This window comes from Saccostrea echinata, unplaced genomic scaffold, assembly GCF_033153115.1.
Source record: "Saccostrea echinata isolate AGI-Se365-2 ecotype Australia unplaced genomic scaffold, CSIRO_AGI_Sech_v1 ptg000007l, whole genome shotgun sequence".
In the NCBI taxonomy this organism is placed as follows: Eukaryota; Metazoa; Mollusca; class Bivalvia; order Ostreida; family Ostreidae; genus Saccostrea; species Saccostrea echinata.
In genome coordinates, this window is record NW_026889756.1 from 4,425,755 (window position 1) to 4,449,471 (window position 23,717).

At 32.3% G+C, this 23,717-nt stretch overlaps 1 protein-coding gene across 1 annotated transcript; it reads right to left on the bottom strand.

The window, feature by feature from the left end:
- Positions 1-7,858: 7,858 nt before the first annotated feature.
- LOC133180752 (lysozyme-like) lies at positions 7,859-16,731 on the bottom strand. Its single transcript, XM_061315225.1, has 5 exons — positions 16,692-16,731; positions 12,149-12,267; positions 8,914-8,951; positions 8,431-8,542; positions 7,859-8,278 (listed from the first exon to the last, which is right to left on the bottom strand). Exons 2-5 carry the CDS (start codon positions 12,195-12,197, stop codon positions 8,073-8,075), a joined length of 405 nt encoding a protein of 134 aa, XP_061171209.1. The 5' UTR covers positions 12,198-12,267; positions 16,692-16,731; the 3' UTR covers positions 7,859-8,072.
- Positions 16,732-23,717: the final 6,986 nt, after the last annotated feature.

Genomic DNA, 23,717 nt, shown 5'->3' on the forward strand with positions numbered 1-23,717 from the left:
GTGCGGGGGATAAATTGCATATTGTATGTTTTACTTGCAAAAATTCACGTGTGAATTTTCACTCGTGAATAAAAACACGGGTTGAAATATTTTCTAATATTTCGCATTTAGTCAATTTGGAATTTTAGGAAACTGTTGTTAACAGGCGTTATATTTAACGTCAGTTGCAAAGTTCCAACAATTTCACAAATTGGCCTTTTTATGTTTTCACTCATGAGTCGCATTTACCTTATATTGAACACGAGGCGATATTTTTGTATTTTCATTTTCATTAGTATTGAAAGCGACTTTTTGCAGCTATTGGCCTACCGAAACATCCCTCAAGTCTGCGCATGCGCGAAATCGGAAATCCTCTTACTTCAACATGGCTGTAAGAAGATGCGGCTTTGTACTTCGGTGTATTGTTTTTGCTGTGGTAAGTTTACATTCAAGGTAATAAACTTGGATCCGCCAATTTCATGTATTAACAAAGTAAAACTCGGGGTAAGGTTTAATTGTTCAAAGAAAATCATCGCCGAAATATGGCTGAAATATTGCCGACTCGGCGTTAAACAAAAATAACCAATCAAAGAAAATTATTTGCGTGTCATTTTATGATAGGCAAACATGCCTCCACAATCTAGAGTTTTGGCATACATTAGAAGATGTCGGGGATGGAAAAACATACACAATGTAAATATACGTTATCACGGTTATGTGAAACTGAACTTGCATTCTGATGTGTTTCTCAAGTGAAACTTTCCTTGTAAATTCTCCGCAAAAATACCAAAAGTGCGGAGTCGGAAATAAAATGTTGTTATGATCACAAACATGATTACCAAGGATTGTCCAATTCTTATTATTGTAAATTGAAATATTTCGTTTTTAAATCCAAATTATAAAGTTTCAAGCCGCAATTCCATAAGATCTTGCGAAATGCACATGTTCATAAATAATAATTAAACAGCAGTTACACAATTTTAAATACAAGTAAAGTGGGGGACAATTATGAGCGTACTAATTATATGGTGTTTCCTTCTGATATTGATATCATGCAGTCATTTCAAGATTGTATTGATTGTTTGTATAATATCTTATAATTAGAATTTATCGCAAGCTCTCTCTGTTTCTTATGAGTATCGTTTAAATTGTTTACCAGTCACAGGTCACTGACAGACACGTTCAAATGGCTTCAATGATCGAGTACATGTACAAGCGTTGTAAAAAGAAGGGAAAAATTGGAGCGCGCTTGATATCCTGCATTTAGACAAATGTGCAGTAGATATTATATTTGGATTGATAACTGTATAGATATTTATTACCCCTACGTAAATGTTTACAATACTTCGTATAATGGTGATAGCATAGATTAAATATTGTACAAACAGTCTGTAAAAAAGAAATAGTGAAAATGAAATGAAATATAAATTTAAATTTCAGCGAGTACTCGACACTCGTTCGACTAAAGCCTCCGACCATTTGACTAAGCTGTCCGATTAAAATTGACATCTCTAGTTGTTAAGCTACGATAACCAAAATAGAGAACACTTGTATCCGGAAAAATTAAATTTATTTTTAAAAAATAGCAAACAAAAATGATTAGATTTTATATCGTTACAAAATGAAAATTGAAAAAAAGAAACACACAATGAATATGTTTTCTAAACTGTTTCCAGATATCCGCGAAGAATTCAATTCATTGAAAGGTAAAATGATATATGTAAAATGCTGTTGGTACGGGATATTTAAAAATTTTTGAATGGTTCACACTTTACAAACCCGTTCCTGGTTTTCACTGTAAACTTATTGTTAATCACCATGGAAGTACTTGGAAGAAGGCTCGTGTTTCCAGTTATCTCTACACAGATTTCCTCTGCGGATCTTGAAGCTTTTTTCAAGATCCCAAACTGAAATCTTTGTACTTTCGCACTGCTTCTGATCAATATCCGGTCCTTTCAATTATTTCTTGCTAAGGGATTCCTGCGATATACGTGTGTGTTTTCCGCTATGATTTGTGGACTTCCCAGATTAATCCTTTTTTTCTGCTATTACTTTAATAAAACTTTTAATTTTGTTTATTCCGATTATTATTATTATTTGATGAGAATAACGGATTTTTGTATCTCCCAAATGTGGCCGTGGACTCCGATTGAACGGTCCCTCTCTAATAGCTTTCCGATAAACATCGAAGAAATAAAAAAAATGCACATTTTCCCTAACTAAAAAGTAATCCAAAATTAGTTCTATTTCAAACTACGAGTCAATACCCAATATAAATAAGAGGAAAGGGGTTCTACTTTGTGAACAAAGAACTTAAAACACAAAATTCAAGAGGTCAAATAAAGTTTGCGCTGTAATATTTAAACTGTAGATCTATTAAACAAAATCGTCCATACACGAGAGAGAGAGAGAGAGAGAGAGAGAGAGAGAGAGAGAGAGAGTATTCAGTAAAATTTGACCAGAATAGTTTTGATGCTTTTGTTCTGAACATATAACTGGCCTAATCATCCTTTTTAGTCTTGGAAGATAGTCCCATGAACTTAACATATTTTCCATACTCGTCCGCGCCGATGAAAAACTGTACAGCTGTCAAACTATGGTGCTCTTCACATCTCCGAGGCCAAATAATTGAATGCGGCGCGAATCTCGAGCTGGCGCTCTCGCCTTAAGCTCTGCCCTATATCTTTCATACAAAAGGAAACTGGTATTCAAAAATTACTTAAAGAGTTTTTAATTTTAAGGATTTACCATAACAATGAGAGTAGAAGTGTCATATGTAGAGTAGTCACGACTGCTTCAAAGAAGTTTGCCATATAATCAAAGATTCAATTATGTGCCAATTTAAAAAAAAGTTTTAAAAAAAGTTTACATAAATCAAGAGGTTTATTGTCTTATTTCATTTACTCTTATTTTAAGCGCTATTGTGTCTGTATAAAATGCAGACTCAATAAAGAGCTAGGTTCACTTTATGCATATAATGGCCTTGTAGAAATAGTTCTAACATTTAATAGTTGCATATTTTAGATCAGAGGTTGCGCTCTATATTAAATATCGAAAAATAGCTTTAAAAGTTGGCTGTTTTTGTAGAATTTTTCAGGATATGAGGAAAATGACGCATTTCATGAGGTCATAATGCATTGACTAGCCAGAAAATTACGTCATTTTTGATAGATACGCAGTCACCAAAATCTAAATGATATTTAATGCATTGTCAACTAAAACCAAGCAGTTTCAGTTTTTTCTGAAATTCACAGGGCCAAAAAAGCCCAAAATGAACCTTGTTCTTTAAATGTTATTATCATTAAAATGAAATTTAGGAGATAATATTGCACTTTATCTTCGAAAACGTGTCCAGAGAGATTTTTAAGAGTAAATAATTATGTCATAGAAAATCAGTATTTTCTATAATAATCAGGTAATTGTTATTGCTTATCATCCCTAACAAAAAAGTACTATAGTTAACTATAGTTTACTATAGTTAACTATAGTTTACTATAGTATCAAAGTTTTTTCACTATAGTAAATCAAAGTATTTGTACTATGGATTTCAGATCGTTATATTTTTTGTTCTTCAATTCATACCTACATATTTTTTTTAATTAAATTGAAATGTTATTTGAATATTCACACATTATTTCCAAATTTTACATTACTGTTATCGGATTTTAGAGATTTTAGGCTTTGAAATCTCTGAAAAAGTTCTAGAGTAAAGTTTCATAGTAAATCGAAGTATCAAAGTTTTCACTATAGTTAACTATAGTAAACTATAGTTAACTATAGTAAATTTTTGTTAGGGATGATCTGCCAGGCTCTTGTTATATGACATAAGTCAAATACCTGGCCAATTTTTGAAAAGTTATCACAGAAACTTTTAAGAACCCTTGGTCCGCATTACCGTGAACGAATGAAGGCGGAGATTTGTTTACTTATATTTAGTCAATAATTTTTTTCAAAGTGATCATCACATGTAGAAGTTACCAATCCACTGACTCAAACTTCTGGTGCAAGCGATATACATTGGTGAGAATAAATGTAGTGCAATTAAAGGATATAAGCGTAAACGATCAATCGCACAATATATATTGATTTATATAATGATTATCCAAACTTCATATATCCATACTGATCAATAAGTAATTGTTAAAAGAGTCATACAAACTTTACACACCAAATCATGATTATCTTATAGTTACATAATGAATCAAAATCACATGGTTATTTTATTATATTTGTTTCTGAAATCGACCAGGTGATTGATTGATTGATTACTGTTTCATGTCCTTTGCGGTAATTTTTCACTCATATGAGATGTCATCATATACTGTATTACACGGGGCATACGTTTATAAGATCATATCCGAAAGACTTTTACTTTTGTTACTAGACGTTTGGCGAATGAGCAGTCACTACCTGTGTTTACGTATTAGGTTTGACGCGGCGCAGGGAACTTGAATTCAAACCGATCACAAAGCGAACGCCATAACACTAGGCTACACGTTTTCGTATATCGAAAGATTTATTTTGAACAATATAAGTATAGAACAGTTCTGAAAAACTCAACTGCACTGTAAGTTAAGCAAAAAGTGCTAAATTAAAGTGTGAAAAGAAGAACAGAGGTTCTATTTACCGTATTCTTGTTATTATCCATGTCAAGAAAGCACAACACCCGTTAACATCATTTAATTAGAGTATGCAAATGTTATAGAAATAAATTCAGATCATCTTTTTTAAAGACGCCTTTGACAAACACGTTGATGAAAGAAAGATATCAACAGTAGATATCAATCTAAAATCATCATTTCGCAAGTTCCATGGTCGATGCAATGACCTTGTCAACAAATATATTTTATCTTTGTCAAATGCTGACTGACATTTTCCATGTTAATTGTTAGGCTATTATTTAAACAATGAATTGTCTACGAATTTTTCCGTTTGCTCGATCATGACAATGAGCACATGGCTGGTGTGACCTGTCGACAGGAGATGCTTATTCCCCCCTTGAGACCTGATTCCATCTCTAATGTTTCTTAGATGTTTTAGACGTCCGTGTTTGCTCCGTTCCCGATTTCGATTGTTTTAATCGACATTTGAGCTAGATTACAGTTTGTTATCTCCATATTCCATTAAAAAATCCTCGCTTTACGTTCCTTCTTTTCTTGGGATTTGCATAAGACCATGGTTCAACTTTTGTGCGCGAGCATACAGTGGGAAGGAAGAAGTAAAACGACATTTTGTTTATTTCATCTTGGGCTGGACAAAACCATTTTCCAATACAAAATCGAACACTTTTAAAAACAAACTGTATTTTTTGAAATCTTTTACTTTAGAGAATTAAATAAATGATATATGAAAAATTCAATTTATATCAACAAATTTTGCTTAATGCAACTCATGTCAAAACGAGCATATCGCAGCTATTTTTTGCTAGCTCATAAAAAAATAAAAAAGGAATACAGTTATGTGAGCGAAAAAATCATTCAATTAAAAAAGTGACACAAAAAGACAAACAAACAATTAATTATTGACTGGGATATAAAGACATTCAAAACAAAAGATAATTGAAATAAAAAATCAAATACATGACATATAAAACACAGACAACGAGTAAAATATAAGCGCTTTCATTTCTTATCAATAACGTTTTATAATTTAGAGACTATTCTTTACCGAATATATATATATATATATAGAGAGAGAGAGATAGAGAGAGAGAGAAAGAGAGACCTTTCTGCACTCCTAAAACGTCAATTTTCTTGCAATTATCACTTAACAAGTACAAATTCTTTTAAAGTCTTAAACCTTTAATGAATTTAAGCAAAATGGTCAAAGTTATCTTAAATATTTATAAAATAAATTCAAAACTTGGGGTTTTAGAAATTACTAACTAGTGTTAATTTTAAGCATCATTAGCCCAATATGATGATAGAGTTCATAATACTGAATTTAATAAATAATTTGGGACCTGCATAAAACATTTCACTCTACAAATAATTCTGTGTGCAACAAGCATGGAAAAAAAATAATTCAAACTTAAATGTACTGTAAATACTTTGAACAGAAAAAATGACCAATTTCTTATAAAAATAAGTCTTCCACCAAAAATATACTTCCTAGCTTAATGTTTTTGTATGAAATTTATTTGTAGATTTTCAATTGAATATGATTCAACCGGCATTGTGGAATCTACATTTCCTGTGAGAACTAAAACATGATGCAATATTTAAGAAATAAGGGCTCAGACAAAACTCTACTCAAAAGCTCAGGAACGAACCTCTTTAAAATGATAAACAAACAATGTAAGTTTTAGATTGATTGTTGTTGTTTAACGTCACATTCGAGAAGTTTTCACTTATATAGAGATGTCACCGTATGCCGGTGAAGGGCTTCAAATATAGTCCTATACTAGGGACTTAGGGCCATTGAGCAGTGAGGGTTCTTTATCGTGCCAACGCCTACCGTGACTTTCACTTCTAATGCCAGGCGCTTGACGATGGAACAGTCACTACCTATGTTTACGTCTCAGGTTTGAAACGGCGCTGCAAATGAGAATCGAACTCGGGCTCGATCCCCCATCACGAAGCTATCAGTTATAGAAATGTTAGTCAGTAGCATTAAATAAAAAAAGTATGAAACTAAACAAGAATTTGAAGTAAAATTTTTTGCATGCAAAACGCATGGGATTATTGGAAATACAAGACATTAACAGATATCTGTGGTAAATTGTAGAAACTGTAGAATATATTATACCTTTGTTGTGACATTAGATAGCTTAATTAAATAACAATGACACTCTAGTAGTCACTATGATACTAATGTGATAACTATGAAACATTTATTTACAATTAACTACAGTTTACTATAGTATTTATTTATTAAGGTCCACTGCGTTACTACGGATAGAAATATTTAAATTCTTACTTCAGTTGAATCTGTAGCATATCAATGAACATGCATATCTACTGCGAGAACGGAAATCTTACAATTCTTAAGAAAGAAGATGTTCAAAGATTATTGTTTTCGTTATCTTCATGTATACCCTGGACCGCAGAATACTGTAATGGTTTCTAAATATTTTAAAGTTACTGTAAGCTAGCATTCTTTTTGTGGAACGTAAAGTAAAAAAGTAAAGTAAACGTGAAGGTAAAGAAAAAAGTAAAGTAAACGTGAAGGTAAAGTAAAAAAGTAAAGTTAACGTGAACGTAAAGTAAAACAGTAAAACAGTAAAGTAAACGTGAAGGTAAAGTAAAACAGTAAAACAGTAAAGTAAACGTGAAGGTAAAGTAAAACAGTAAAGTAAACGTGATGGTAAAGTAAAAATGTAAAATAAACGTGATGGTAAAGTAAAAAAGTAAAGTAGACGTGAAGGTAAAGTAAAAAAAGTAAAGTAAACGTGAAGGTAAAGAAAAAAGTAAAGTAAACGTAAAGGTAAGGTAAAAAAAAGTAAAGTTAACATGAACGTAAAGTAAAACAGTAAAGTAAACGTGAAGGTAAAGTAAAACAGTAAAGTAAACGTGAAGGTAAAGTAAAACAGTAAAGTAAACGTGATGGTAAAGTAAAAATGTAAAGTAGACGTGAAGGTAAAGTAAAAAAAAGTAAAGTAAACGTGAAGGTAAAGAAAAAAGTAAAGTAAACGTAAAGGTAAGGTAAAAAAAGTAAAGTTAACATGAACGTAAAACAGTAAAGTAAACGTGATGGTAAAGTAAAAATGTAAAGTAAACGTGATGGTAAAGTAAAAAAGTAAAGTAAATGTGATGGTAAAGTAAAAAAGTAAAGAAAATGTGAACGTAAAGAAAAAAAGTAAAGTAAATGTGATGGTAAAGTAAAACAGTAAAGTAAACGTGATGGTAAAGTAAAAAAAGTAAAGTAAACGTGAAGGTAAAGTAAAAAAGTAAAGTAAACGTGAAGGTAAAGTAAAAAAGTAAAGTAAACGTGAAGGTAAAGTAAATAGGCACCAAACATTACAGACACGTTTTTATTCATATTTCATAAGTTTCTTTAAGTATGGCACACTTTTATTTATACGTATTTAGATTTTTCATATGTACATATTTCATGACACATGCAACGCTAATGAACAGAAAATAACAAAGCCTTTAGCTGTACATAGTACATCCTTGTTGTTGAACACGCTTCCAGTATTGTTTGGTACAATCATATGTACATCCCTTTGGTCCGCCGTTGTGGATTCTCGCAAAACTCTCGCAGTTGGCAGGACAACCACTGTAACCAATGTAACGGTTCATGTAGGTACGAACGCAACCAGCGGCACAGCTGTAATCTTTAGAACATTCTTTCCATCCTATCATTAATGCAGGTCAATTTTAAGAAATGTATATGACAAGTATGAAAGGACTGTAATTGAGTACATTGTATCAATGCAATGAAGTTGTTCTCTCTCTCTCTCTCTCTCTCTCTCTCTCTCTCTCTCTCTCTCTCTCTCTCTCTCCTTACCAATTCCAGGTCGACCGCAGTCTTTCCAGTAAGCCTCTTTGATTTGAAAAAATCCACAGGAGTCTGAGTAGACGTCAAGCCTACAGCCAATAGGTTGACAGCCTGATTCAGCCTGCATGTATTCAATTTATGCTTAACATTTCTAATTTGGGTTATCTTAGCGATGATGAAACAACTTAATCAGTTAGCATTTTGACACGTCCTATCGATTCATATGATTAGTAGAATAACCAATGGTGACGTCTAAATCACAGCCGCAGCCTGATTCAACCTGCGGGCATTTTGATAAATTTCGATTAGAGATATATCTAACTGATGATTGAAACACCTTAATTCAAACTAACTTAATATGGTAAGAATTTATCAAATCTTATTGAATCTTATGATAAGGCATGTCTCCTAAGGATTTGAAAGTTATTAGTGTGTGTATTAAATGTATTGCCTCATTGAGAACATATGGATAAGTGATTTTGTTTTACGTACCTTACAAATACATCTCAAACACTGGTCAGAAATTGTACCTGTTTAATAAACGATAATTAAAATGTTTGATAAAATGAACTTATTGAAATGGGATGTTACTTCCCTTTTTGATTAAGACAGATTAAAACAAAGGTTTTGTGTGGGTGTTTGAGTGGGTGTTTGGGTGGGTGTGTTTATACATAATATATGCAGTTCTTATACTTTAGTTTTGGAAAAGAATTTTATTACGCTTGTAAAAACCAATGAAAAAAACATATATATTCAAAGTGTTTTATCCTGGCAGTTCTATGTCGTTGAACATGCACAAAATCACCTAAAACTAGGGATGGCAACGATGAACCGGTGTACGGACTTATCGGACGGGAAGATCATAACTAGATTATGGAAGCATGGGCAGTTTAATGTGGCGACCCACAGTCAAATTCCTTAGTACCACAGTTAAAAATCAGCGCCTTAGTTCTGCCACAGTTAAATATTTGTGCCACAGTAAGATCATCGTAAAATGTATAAGTTTATAAAATCATTTTCAATTTCTCAAAACGAACCTCCAAATTATTTGCCGGTTTCAGTTTCTAATTTTAGATCGTTAATGTACCCGAATTAGTGTCCATTGTTTGGCTTGCGCAAGCAATTAGCTTCTAGACTTTGCTGGAGTTTACGCATATATGAAAAGAAATGCCCTTTTTTCACACTTCCCGGTAATTGAAGGTGAAAATTTTTTATGGCAATAAATTACTAAGCTAAAGAAATACTATAGATATCACGTCTCTAAAATGCCTTGTCAAGTCAAACATGGCACGTGTTTTTTAATCATGTATTGTCCACTTTTTATATATTGTTGAAAAATTAAAGGTTGATCCATAGAAATAGTATTTAATGACTCTAAAGACCTAAAGTGTTTTTTATTCACAAGTTTTAAGATACTTTAGTCATTTGAGAACAATAATTGCAAAAACATAGATGAATGTATGATTTTATGACCTGCCAGAATTTTCTCTCCCTTGTATGAACTCTATATATATGTATAATTTACCTTCTGTAAACAATTTTTTTTTTCTAAAATATCACAGTTGAATATTTAAAATTTGTTATCATTGGTACTATTATTTTCAGATTCAATAATTTAATATTTTTTTTTATTTATAAGTACGTATATGTAGGTTAGTATGTGTGTGTGTGTGTGTGTGTGTGGGGGGGGGGGGGGGGGCTTTTTCACAGTATACACACACATACAGGGGTGATCAAAAAGTTCGAATCTAATTGAATTACTTCCATAAAAGAAATGAAATTAAGTTTCAATGTTCATTATTTTCTTAACATTGTCCTCTCCAATTTAAATGCACATCTGCCACCGTTCTGCCCATGCGCAAATCACGTGATGTAGGCGGTCACATGACATGCTCCTTAGCGTTCTGTTCACAGAAATTAACAGATTTTTCCGGGTCTTATATTTCTTACCATGCAGGTTATTTTTTATAACAAGAACAGTCCATTTATCAGGAATGGCCAAATCTCGGCAATTTTGGATGAGTGGATAAGGATATCTTTCCCAGAATAAGCATGGTGACCATCACAACCCAAGTCCTCTGTCTTAGAAGAGTCGTCTATCCATTATGGATAAAGTATGGGCGCCGTTTTTTTTTTTTTTATCATATATGATATGTTCTATGTCTAAATTAAGCGAATTTTCAGTGATTTCATAATTACATCATTGTTAAGATATTCAACTACCTTTCTAACTGTAACTTGGCAATCTTTTATAACAAATTGCTCAACTAAGGACACATCTCTTCCCCAGCTTGCTTTCATTGGGCAACAGAACAAACATCATTTTTAACCATCTCCCTTCCTTCACTAAAACAATCAATCCAATTAATGATTGAACTGCTAGCAAGTCTTTTGTCTTCATAAACATTGTACAAATTATTATCTGCTACTGTAAAGGAATTTCCACGATACACGTAAAACTTTACAGCCGTTTGTTGCTAGAGTACGACTGAATCATTCTTTGTGACAAGTCACCTACATATTGACGTCATTTTCAACATTGTGACGTAACAAACATGAAGCAAAACATTGCATAACGTCTGCTATATATAGAACGTGTGTTTGGCTATATGTATGTCAAATTTCATTCAGATCTGAAATTGTGGTATTGTAAATATGGAGATAGTTGGCGAACTTTTTGATCACCCCTCGTATATATAGGATGCTATTGTTCGTTTAACACGATATTTATTCTATAACCATTAATTTTTTTTATTTTTTTTGAATTAAATTGATTTCAAATAGCCAAATAATTCATACCATTTGCAGACTTAACAAGTGATTAAGAAGAACTATGTGATTTTCAATTTCATCCATTTTTTTCTTTGTGAATTCAATCGCCAAATGACCGCGAATATTAGCACTTTGCGTAAGTCTTGCGTAAGTCTTGCACCACTGTTAAAGTAGAAATGATGGAGAACCATGTGGTTACAAGTTTCTCAATCTGTTAGTCGATATATTTTGCAGAATATGTACTTTTGATATAAAGTGTTTTAATGTGCTTAAAACTGAAGCGTTGCAATCGACTTATAAAAATAAATAAATAAATAGTTGTCGAAATAAGCCACCATAAGTAATTATGAACCCCGAATACCATTTAAAACATCTTCCTGTTTCTTTTCCAATTCATGCATTAAAAACAACAAATTTTTTACTGTGTAATATTTTACAGGGTAAGTGTATTCGTTTAAAAAAAAAAAAAAAACTGCGAAACTTAAAAATGCCACGACCACCATCGACAGCATGACGATATTCAAGCAAACTTTTACAATTATGAGAACAACAATCTTTGACAAATAATCATTTATTTTTACCCAACTATAAATAAAAAATGAATCCAATTGTCATCCCTACTTAAACAACATTTTCGAATATGCTTATATTAGCGCTGCATCCAATGTATGATATGCATATATTTTTAACTCAGTAATTCCAATTTTGTTGTACCCAATCCAATGCCAATTTACTGAATTTATCCAATTTAATATTGTATATTTCTTAAAATTCACATCATATATTTATTCTACATACTTCAATTTCATATTTGCTTTATAAGACAGTTACCGTACAATATTCAATTCAATAAATTACCAGATACAATTAACTATACCAACTTTCCAGAAAAAAAATAATGCTCTTTTCAAAATTATCTATGTTATAGCTAAAATGTAATGAAAAAGAAACTCACCGTATGCTACAGAAGTCAAAGAGAGCAAAGCCAAAAGAACTTTAATCATTCTGCTTGTCTGGTGTGAAAAATAAACGTATAATAATAGAATTCTCTTTTCTTTTGGTGTTAAGGAATCCCTACAAAACACGAGAAAAAAACTTACACCTGTAAAATACACACAATATAGAACAATACACCTTTACAACTGGTGGGCCGACAAGCAAAGACTCAAGCGTCTTTTTAATATCTACTTCAGAGTACTTCAGTTTACAATCAGAATGTTTTTGAACAAAAACATTTAGCAAATGGTCAATGACAAGGTAATTAACTTCATGAGTTTTATTTCTATTTAAAAAGCAGCTGTCAACGATGTCAAATAGCTTGAACTTTAACATATCGTGGAAAACGGTTGTATAGAGTGTTGAAAAATTTTATATTTTGATGTTATTGTTTTGGTAAAATTTTGTGAATTAACATTTTCTAAAATTCTCCAAGTTCTTTTAAAATACAATTAAGATGATGTGCCTTACAAACAAAGACAATGTTGTTACCTGCTTTGTCAGCTGGTAAGTCATAACGTTAAAGGTCAAGGTCATAAATTCACAATTGACATATAAAATGGTTTTCAGATTGACTTCAATATTGTTTGCAATGAAGGAAAATGAGAGTTAATGGTCAAGGTAACGAATATGCATGTTGTTTTGATCTGATTTTGGCTAACATTTGTCCTTGAAAGGAGGATATAAATTCCTTGAATTAGCTTGTATATATAAATAGCCAATAACAAAAACGTTTAATATATAATGAACTACACTAAAGGGTTGAAACATTTGGATGCAAATTACTAATCAACATGTTAATTGACTAAGAGTATTTCAAATAAAATAAATTCATGTAAAAATATAGTACATTAACAGAAATAGAGTTTTAAGAAGTATAGATCTGTTTGTGTTGTGTACTACTATATTCCGTTGATTTCTTCATAGTACACCTTAAAAATGCTGCATTAACAGTTAAAACTAGTAGATTCTGAAAGGTTATACGAAGGGCGTTCGATTAATAATGAAGAGCATCAAAGGTTATGTTAAACCCCAAAATAGTTTCTTTAATTTCTAATAGTATTTCCGATTCGCAGCTAGGTAAAAGATGCCCGTATGGAAAATACGCCTCAAAATATTGCGAGAAAATGAAAACAGTGTTAATATTGTTTTAACAGCATGAATTTTAATAGATTGGAATTGGATTTGTATATATCAGGTTTCTGCTGAGTTGGGTCAAAACGACATCACTTACATCAGCTGTGTTTAACATGACAGGTTTAAAATTAGATAATATATGTACTGCTACAAAGATCGTAAAAGTTCAACGATATATTGGTATCTTTTTCTCATTTTGTTTTTTCATAAATACAAGCTACTATAATGGCTTGATCCACAACTTAAGTACAGGGAAACTGCGTTTCTGTGATGTTTTCTTAGTCAGTACATAGATCAAGCTATCTTTTATTTTACATTTGGACAGTGCTGGTATGGCAAGATAAGTTGCACATCAATTTATCACTTCATGAATTATGAGAAACGAAAAGTTTTTAATGTATACATTTATGAAAGGAAAGAATCGTCTTTATCCATCAAAATTCATTTATGTTAATTTAACGTGACTTCTTAGTTGTTTCCCTAACCTCTGTAGAGGCTGGTGTTAGTATGGCAATCCTTAATGGAAAAGGCAAAGATAAGGAACAGTTATCGATCTAACAAAAATCTATAACTATACAAATATGTGAAGAACGCATAAAACAAAGGCCAATGGAAATTCCAGGGGTGGTTTCAGGTGCCTAGAAGGAGTAAGCATCCCTTGTTGACCGGTCACACCCGCCGTGAGCCCTTTGAATAGATCAGGTAGACGGAACATTCCTTAGTCAAATTAAGTATAAAAATATATGTCTAACAATTGGTATGAAAAACGCCAGACAACATATGGCCCAATGTCAGGCTATTTTTTCTAACAAGGTCATTAAAACGACCATAGAATTTACGAAATGCTGACTCTAAACGAGGTTGTTGAAATCCCCGTAACATCAACTTATCTATTAGTAGTCTGTCTCGGTTTGAAAATTGATCGTACTCGGAGCAGGCTGGTAAGTATCGAATAAGTTGGAAGATGTTAACACCACATGCAGTTGATAGTAGGATAGTACTACATAGAAAAGGAAAGTTAACGATGGAAAGGGTCAGGTCATCTCGTTTGTAATACAATAAGTGTTAGTTTGCCTTTGTTGTGTATAGCCAATAAAACATCCAAATATGAAACAAGTATGGTATAGACACTATGTTGTCTATTATCTCAAGTTCATTGTAATATATCGAGTTGACATGTGAATGTTTGTTTTGTTTGATTGTTGTTTAACGTCCCTCTCGAGAATTTTTCACTCATATGGAGACGCCACCACTTGCCGGTGGAGAGCTGCTAATTTTGTTCTATACTCGGCACTTACGGCCATTGAGCAGTGAGGGATCTTTTTCGTGCCAGCACCTACTGCGACACGGGACCTCGGTTTATGCGGTCTCATCCGAAGGACCGGTCTCCACGTCCAACAGTGGGATTCGAACCCGCGACGTAAGGATCAACTCCTTACTTTGCGACTCTAGAGCAGACGCTCTAACCACTGCGCCACGCGGGCGACTGACATATGAATGGAAGTAAATCATGTTAATATATAATACGTCGTCGATATATCTATAAGTCGAGCTGAAGGCCACAGCAAGTGCTTTCTACTTGTCATGTAGAGGTTTTGAATATATTCTGCTTCATAGGAAAAGGTGTAATGTTAGATCGAAACGAAACAGATAAAATTCCCAGTTCCCAGAAAGAAGGAAGCTTATTTGCCAATTTACATAGCCAGAAATAAACATAAAAAATCAGTATATTTTTAAGAACCCGAATTTCGCCATGAAACGTTCATAAAATAGCCTCATCAAGCCCAATGGCTCTAAATATGGCAAATAAGTCTCGTGTCCTTCCAAAAAACATGTTTTGCAAATTTAATCTTCCTACTCAAAAATTCGATGGCATTCGTCATAGAAACAAGAGATCAATGAGTTACAAGCTTACATGAGTAATCATGGCCCTTCAGTTCTTCATTAGCAGTTTTTATTCAAAAATTTAAATTATTTTCCTCTTTTCTCCTGCGTATGTAAAGTAAGTTTGGATGAATTTTAACCTTAGCTTTCCAGTAAATATTTTTGATGAAAAAAGAATGTTGCCTCTGTTGATAAAAACCACACACCTTTACAGATCTCGATAAAACACACAGGTTTCTATTACGAAACACGAACATGTACTTTCCTTTCTTCTCTGTTTTTAATTAATGTCTTCTTTCGTTGATCTTGAGCACCAATGATGCTATTATTTGATTATAGTTGAAGGAGTATATTGAATATATCCCACCGCGTTTTGCGTACATGTTTAACTTCGGGGTGTCGAATCAAATATGTTTTCAAGTGTATACTCTTAATTGATTTTGACCATTGTATAAACACATGTGAAGATGAAGGAAATGTTCTATTTTCAAAAGAGCGGATGCTTTAATAAACTGATGGATGCATGGACAGATGGACGGACAAACAAACAGACTAATTAAGTAGTTCCATCTCTCTAAATTTCTGTATCAGATAATACCAAAACGTCATTTTTATATTAGGTAATACTATTAGCTCTACGATCTAAAGGGGGGAACAGACAAGAAATATCTTTCTGATATGTCTCTAGGGAAATTGAATTTTACTTAACCTACATGTACTACTCAACAAAAAATCGTCATGGTACACAAGATTTGCAGTACTAAACGAACTGAAAGACTTTTTTGTAAGTGTACAAAATTACATTCAAACAAGTTTTTACTGAATGATATATATAAAATGAATTAAAGATCCGAAGTCTGATAAGAGTATAATATATATACTCCATTCAAAGTAAAATATTTGTTGTTTTCCTAAGGCATTCTATACATATAAATTGTAAGAATTTGTACCTTTTATAAGTACTATTAGTCTCTTTTAAACTCTTCATTTTAACCATGGGTATCTAATGACATTTGCCAAAGAACTTTGCCAATATAGATTTATATAGAAGGAAAAAAAACAACAGTGTTATTTTTTTAACTAACGCTCAGGTTATGTATTATTGATTTCAAGATAGACTTAGAATTTCTATACAAAATAATACATTATCTTTCTAATTTTTGAATGATTACGTCTCAAATCACTGTTTTTGATTCTCTATGACAGTACAAGTACACATACATTTTTTTAACAACTACATAAAAGATAAAATTATAATTTCCTCCTATCCATGCATTATTGTCGTTGTGGTACATGAAATTTCTTTCCAATTTACTTAAACACAAATTTCCATCGTGTCTATTTGCGAAGAAAAGAACTACCATGACTCTTTACAATAATAAATTAATTTATTATTGAAATACATAAATGATGTCAATAAACGCATAGAAATATTACTCTTCCCATCACAATATTTTAGAGAAAACAAAAAAAGTACTTACTGTGTAGTTATTTCATTTGTCAAAACATACTGTGAATGCAACAGAATGCATATATTGCTTATTCAGGGTTATTCGTATTATTATGAAATCTCGAACAGTCATAGGTACAGGTAAACTTGTTTCGGTCAATAGACACAAGGACGAGTTGTTTTCAATTCAATACAATGTATATGGCGCAGACTGGTGTCACTTATTGCTTTATCTAGAATTGGGAGAATACCCTTTCTGTTATGTTATTTAAATTTTGGTAAAGCAACAGACCATGGACGATGACAATACTTGAAGAATATTTAGAGAAAAATAATTTTGACTGACTGTTTTAAAACCAGCTTTTGTTGGATTGATGATTGCGTTGAGCAAATGCGACTTATGTAGGGATAAAAAAAATATATTTTTCATAATGCTGTGTTTATCAGGAAATCCTAAAAAGGATATTCAAATAAGATTGAATTTATTTGCATATGTTTTATCCTTTAAAAAAATGCTCTCATAATGAAATCACTTTCAATACAGCGTTTAATAGACAATTAGTTTTGTTAGCGTAGCATAAACTTTCAGGGTTGAAAATTGAGCCCTCAGATTTACCGGTAGAAGAAAAACAAGCATTCTGAGAGTATTACATTAGCAATACTAGTCCCCTACCGGCATATTTAATCTGGTTCCCGATAAAAATTGAAAATGCCATAATTCCGCCAAAAATCAATGAAGCGGAACGAAATGCAAATTTGATTTATAACTGATCAAGATAAAGTCACATACCGAAAATCAGCTCAATATCTGCAAGCATTTAGCAAAAAATTGCGGCAAACCCTGAAAAATTGAAAAGGTCATAATTCCGTCAAAAATCATTGAAGCGGAACGAAATGCAAACTTGATCTATAACTCATCAAGATACACTCACAAAGCAAACATCAGCTCAATATCTGCAAGCTTTTAGAAAAAAGTGCGAAAAACCAAGTGGGACAGACAGACGGACAGAGGGCCAGCTAGACAGACAGACAGACAGACAGACGGACGGACAAACTCAGAGGAAACCAATAGTCCCCTTCGGTTTCACCGGTAGAGGACTAATAATAGAGGACTAGGGAATGGCATTTACACATTATGCCCCGCATTTTTAGTCTATTTTCAATTTTTATAAATCATTTTTGTTCAATAAAATGAGAAAACCATGTAATCCATGTTACTTATCACATCTACTGTGTATAATAATTATCAATTACTACAGTCCCTTAAACGCACTTCTAACCAAAAAGCACTTTATGTGAACGGTGCACGCTTGCTACGCAGATTGCTAAAAAGGATGCACTGTGGGAATTCTACCCAGTTAAAATTGAATTCACTTCTAGGTACCTTATGTATTACATATTATGTATTACATTGCGCACCATTATTAGCCGACCTATTTTTTTATACTCATATGAAGCAGAGTTTATTCAAAAACGTCTACATGAGAAGAAGAAGACACTTGCTGTGACCTTCAACTCGACATTTAGATATATTGACTACATATAATCAAGTAACAATAGTTTCTTCCATTCATATGTTGACTCGATAGATCCCAGTGAACTTATTATAAAACATACCACAGAGTCTGACACATCTCTTTCATATTTGGATATTTTACCAGAAAATATGTTAATGATAACCAAACAGCAAAACCTTATGATTAACGTGATGACTTCAACTTTTCCATCGTCAATTTCTATTCATGTAGCAATCTATCTTTGTCACCTACATTTGGGGATTTTATCTCCCAATTCATTCGAAACGCAAGATCATGCTCCACGTAAGAACAATGAAATACATGGAGATAACGAACTGTATTCAAGCTCAAAAATCCATTAAACAATACAAATTTTGAAACAAAGCAAACACGGACTTTTAAAACATCGGAGGTGGCATCAGGTGTCATTGAGTAGTGAGCATCCCCTGTCGACCGGTCACAGCCGCCGTGTGCTCCTTGTCATGATCGGGAAATAGCGGAAAAATCCATGACCAATTCAGTGTGTAAATAATGGCCTAACAATTAGTATGAAAAACGTCAATCAGCATTTGACTTTATGATAAATTGTATTTGCTGACAAGGTCATTGTATCGACCATAGAACTTACGAAATGATGACTTTAAACGAGACTGCTGAAAATCTTGTTTCATCAACTTGTTTGTCAATAACTTACCTCATTTTAGAAATTGTTCATACCTAGAGCATGTTTTTGCATATTGTATCAACTGAGAAATATAAACCCCGTATGCAGGTTAAAGTCATCACGTTTATCATAAAGCTTAGTTAAACGTTGTTAGATTACCATTAACATCTATTTCTAGTAAAATATCCAAATATGAAACAGATGAACCAGATTCTGTGGTATTTTTTATTTCAAGCTCACCGGGATATATCGTATCTACATAAGAATAGAAATAACCATTGTTAATTGACAATACGTCGTCGCTATATCTAAATGTTGAATCGAAGGCCACAGAAAGTGTTTTCTTCTTTTCACCTATAAAATTTTGAACAATGGTATATAAAGTTGAAAAGTCGTAAGTGTTTATGTTGTTGGTTTTGGTAAAATTTTGTGATTTCAAATTTTTCAAAGTTTCTTAGAATTTTTAAGTTTCCACACCTGATTTACACCACTTTTCGAATATATTGTTGCACAATACTCCTCGAGTTTTTCCTTCACTACTGTTTATATTTTAGTGAGGCGTAAAGAAAGAGGCTTGGTAGAATATTTACCCGCTTTGTATCTTTCTTTGTAAAGTTTTTTATGAAGTTTCGAAATCCAATATAGATATGGTAATTCAAACTCATATTGGTTGTTGAGATTATCAAAAATGTTCAAAACTGAGAAATGATTTTGAAGAATTTCCTCCTTTGAAAGGGAGATATGGGTATAAGTTGGATTCGAAAATAGAATTATTCCAAAACGGAAAATTACATCTAAAATAAATAGTTAATCTGTCCTACTACATACTCCTTCGAAAAATGTTATTAGATGCCCAGATTAATGTAATGAATACGAAAATCTGTTCTACCACACATGCAAGTTTGGCCCAGATGGGTTTTGAAATTTACGCTGGAATGAGTCTGTTCCAAAACCTTTAACCAGCTGGTCACACATCTGGGAAGTTAAATTTGAATCCTCCATCCGAAGCAACTCTGGTAATGTACATTCATTATCCATGCAGGTGTTGTACAGGTAGCCCTTACAGTCACTTGGTAAGGACCTGTTACAAAAACCTTACCTAAGTCAAGCATCTGGATAATTTCCCGATTATGACAAGGAGCACACGGCTGATGTAACCGGTCGGCAGAGTATGCTCACTCCTCCATCCAAGCTCGCAGAGGTCTGTGTTTGCTCTGCTCCAAAATTTGTATTTTTTAATGGACTTTTGAGCTTGGATACTGTTCATTATCTCCAGATATTTCATCTTAAGTAATCTTGAATATTTTTGAAGTATAATTCTTTTACGCATCGGATTAGGATGATTTCAATCTTCAATTACATTGGTCAATTTGATATTATCCAATTGTTTTCATTGACCTTGAGTGTAAGTGACCGTTCACACTATGCAAAATTGGGCAATATTACATTCATGTTTTTCATACTAATTGTTAACCCATTATTATTATACATTGATTTATCTTTGATTTTTTTCCGTTTGCCCGATCATGACAATGAGCACACGGCGGATTTGACCGCTTGCAGGAAATGCTTACTCCTCCATGGCACCTTACCCCACCTCTGATGTTTTTCAGAGGTCCGTGTTTGCTCTGCTCCCGATTTGTATTGTTTCAACGGACTTTTTGACTTGATTACTGTTCTTTATCTCCATATTTCATTTTCATCAGAAAATCTCTATCCAGTGTATTTTAGCTGCATCTTGTGCTATGTAATTATCATATTTTATTTTTTTACTTTACTATAAAAGTTCGAAGTATTGACATTTTAAATCAATTGAAAGTTTACACATTATTGTATTTTGTTGATAAATTTGTCTGAGTGAATCCTTATTATTTGTCTGGGATTTCAATGTTCATTTTGGTACAGAACATTTTTTTCTATCTTATTAATCTATGCTGCATTAACGGTAACTTATTGTCAAATTTTATGAAACTAAAAGTGTATTTTATTTTTCTCTAATGTCTATTTTTCTATTTGCAGATCAAAGTCTTTTTATTATACTTCACGAAATAAATTGCTACAATGACGATTCCATCATTTATTCTCTACTGCTCGGTTACACATGGAGTTGCATCTAGAGATGCACACTTTCGGGCTTGCCTCAGACGACAGATTTGACCTACACTTTCTGGATGAGTGATCAGGTTTTATAGTTGTTTGAGCAGATTCATTCCAATGTAACTTCAAACACTACCAAGACCAACCTTACATGGATGATGCATCAGGCAATAAACAGTCCTATACTTGCTTTGAATGCTGGATTTTACCTACGTGTTCCAGATGAATGACTAGGTAAAAAAAATTGAGCAGATACACGCAGCACAGCTAAGGCTACAAAAAGGAGACGGACCTCATTTGTACGGGAAATGTTTTCAATGACATCATACAAAAATATCAATTCTCCAAATTACCACAAAATGAAATGATTTGTTATTTTTCAACTGTTAGATAGCTTTAAACTACATCAATACTTTCTATTGCATGTATTTTTGTCCTTGGTTAAATCGCACACAGCAAAATATACACAATTCACTGATCGCAATACACTTGTCAAAGTGACGTCATATAGCAAAATTTGACGCAGTTTGTATGTAGTGAAAGGCGGAACAAGTAATATTTTATACAATGAAAAATGAAAGGCGGAACAAGTAATATTTTATACAATGAAAAAAGTATTTTGTAGTCAAATAAAAAATATTTGCAGATATAAGAAAGACCATTAACTTGGATGCGATGTTTTTTGTTTTTTTTTAATGATTTCATTCATGTACATTCCGTACATTACCTAGACAAGTAATACTGCCATGTTTTTGTATACAGATTAATATAAGGGTAATAGAAGGGTGTTAATTAAAATTAATATATTGCCAGGACATACCCTCAATGCAACATGGCAAGCTTTAACACATAAACTCAACACGAGGCCCAGGCGCCACATCGCTCATTTGAGCACTGTGGCTAGGAAAAAAAATCAGTTCAGTATTGAAATGCTTTTCAATACTGAACTGATCAAAGATCAAAGATGGTAGGGTGGGGCCACAATGAAAGTTTAAAATTGTAGGAAAAAGCCACAGTTAGTCTAAGAAATAATTAAGAATCCTAATTAGTTAGTGTATATTCAATTTTGTTCAAATCATACCCCCCTTTTAGGGGTAGGTCGGGACTACTCATGCATTAAATGCATAAGTAGTCCCGACCTACCCATAAAAGGGGTACCATCTTTGATTTAAGTAACGACAGAAGAAAGGCTGATCTGGATTTCAAAACACTACCTTCCCTTATTATAATAAATAAAAAATGATAAGAATAAGACAGCGACACTTTTTCTTCATCTTTAATATTCATGGTATATGCTTTTTTTTTTTTAAATCTCTCCTTTTTAAAAATGATTTGGGTTATTATACGAAAGCTGGAAGTAATACCACCGAATAGAAATATTAGACAATTTTGACACCCGTAATTTTAAAGAAATGTTTCATAAAGTACTTATCACTAATATTATATTTTCAAGATTATTATTTTTAGAATTTGATTTTTTCTAATTTGATACATGCTTTCTATCCACCATTTCATATATTTGTTTACATGAATTCTCGGTAGTTTCATTTCCATTCGTCAAATATTTGTTGAACAGTTATGACTTTACTGATTAGGCATTTAATCTCTTTGACAAATAAATCGATATAAATACCATGTAAAACATGACAAGCCTTAGTTTATATTATTTTTCATGTTTTTATTTATTTCTAGGACCTAAAATAAGTCTTTAAGTGAATATATTTAGAAATCGTTATCTCTTAAAGCGTATTATGATATCATATTTTATAGGCAAGTAAAATATCTGGTTGTACATGTAGCCTTAATATACCTGCGTATTTATACTATGTCTTGCAATAGCATAACATTGCAACAATATTTAAAGTTTACCCGAATATATCCAGTCAGTAAATCTTCTTTTTGTAGAGCTGATCATGTTTTTTTTTTTACTTATTTATGCACACATAACGTCTTTCAAATAAAAATTTATTATACTTTAATCATTTTCAATCAATTTGGTAATATATTAACTCTTTTGGTAATGCATTGATATGAGGAGGGAGTACACTGTAAGATATATTTTATATCATGAATTCTCTATCAAAAATATTTTATGAATAAACTTAGAATAACAAGAACTTATATATAACAAAAACAATAACATAATCATAAGATCATTTCTCTGTGCAAAACTTTGACAAAGAAGGAAAAGAACTTCCACTCATTTCATGACATTTAGTGATTGTTAAACATGCATTTGATACTGATGTTATATGTGCCTGAATTATGGTACAAAGTAACAAATATTTAAATTTTCCACAAGATATGAGAGAATGAAGTTCCTGCTAGTATATAGCAGTGTTGCAACCACTATTGAAATAACGACCACTATTGAAACAATTATTGCAATAGTGATTGAAATTGCATTTCAAGACCGAACACAGGTTGGAACCACTATTTAAATAACGTTCACTATTGAAATAGTTATTCTAATAGTGGTTGAAAATGCATTTCAAGACCGAACACAGGTTGCAACCACTACTGAGATACGTTTACTATTGAAACAACAATTTCAATAGAAAATTTGAATGCATTTTAAAACCTAAACCAGGTTGCAACCACTATTGAAATAATATTCACTATTGAAATAAAGATATCAATAGTGATTGAAAGAATAATTTCAATAGTGATTGAAAGAATGATTTCAATAGTGATTTAAATAATTATTTTAATAGTTCCTGACAATGATTTCAGTACAAGAACTACATTGCAAGCCTTATTGAAATAGTCCCACTATTGA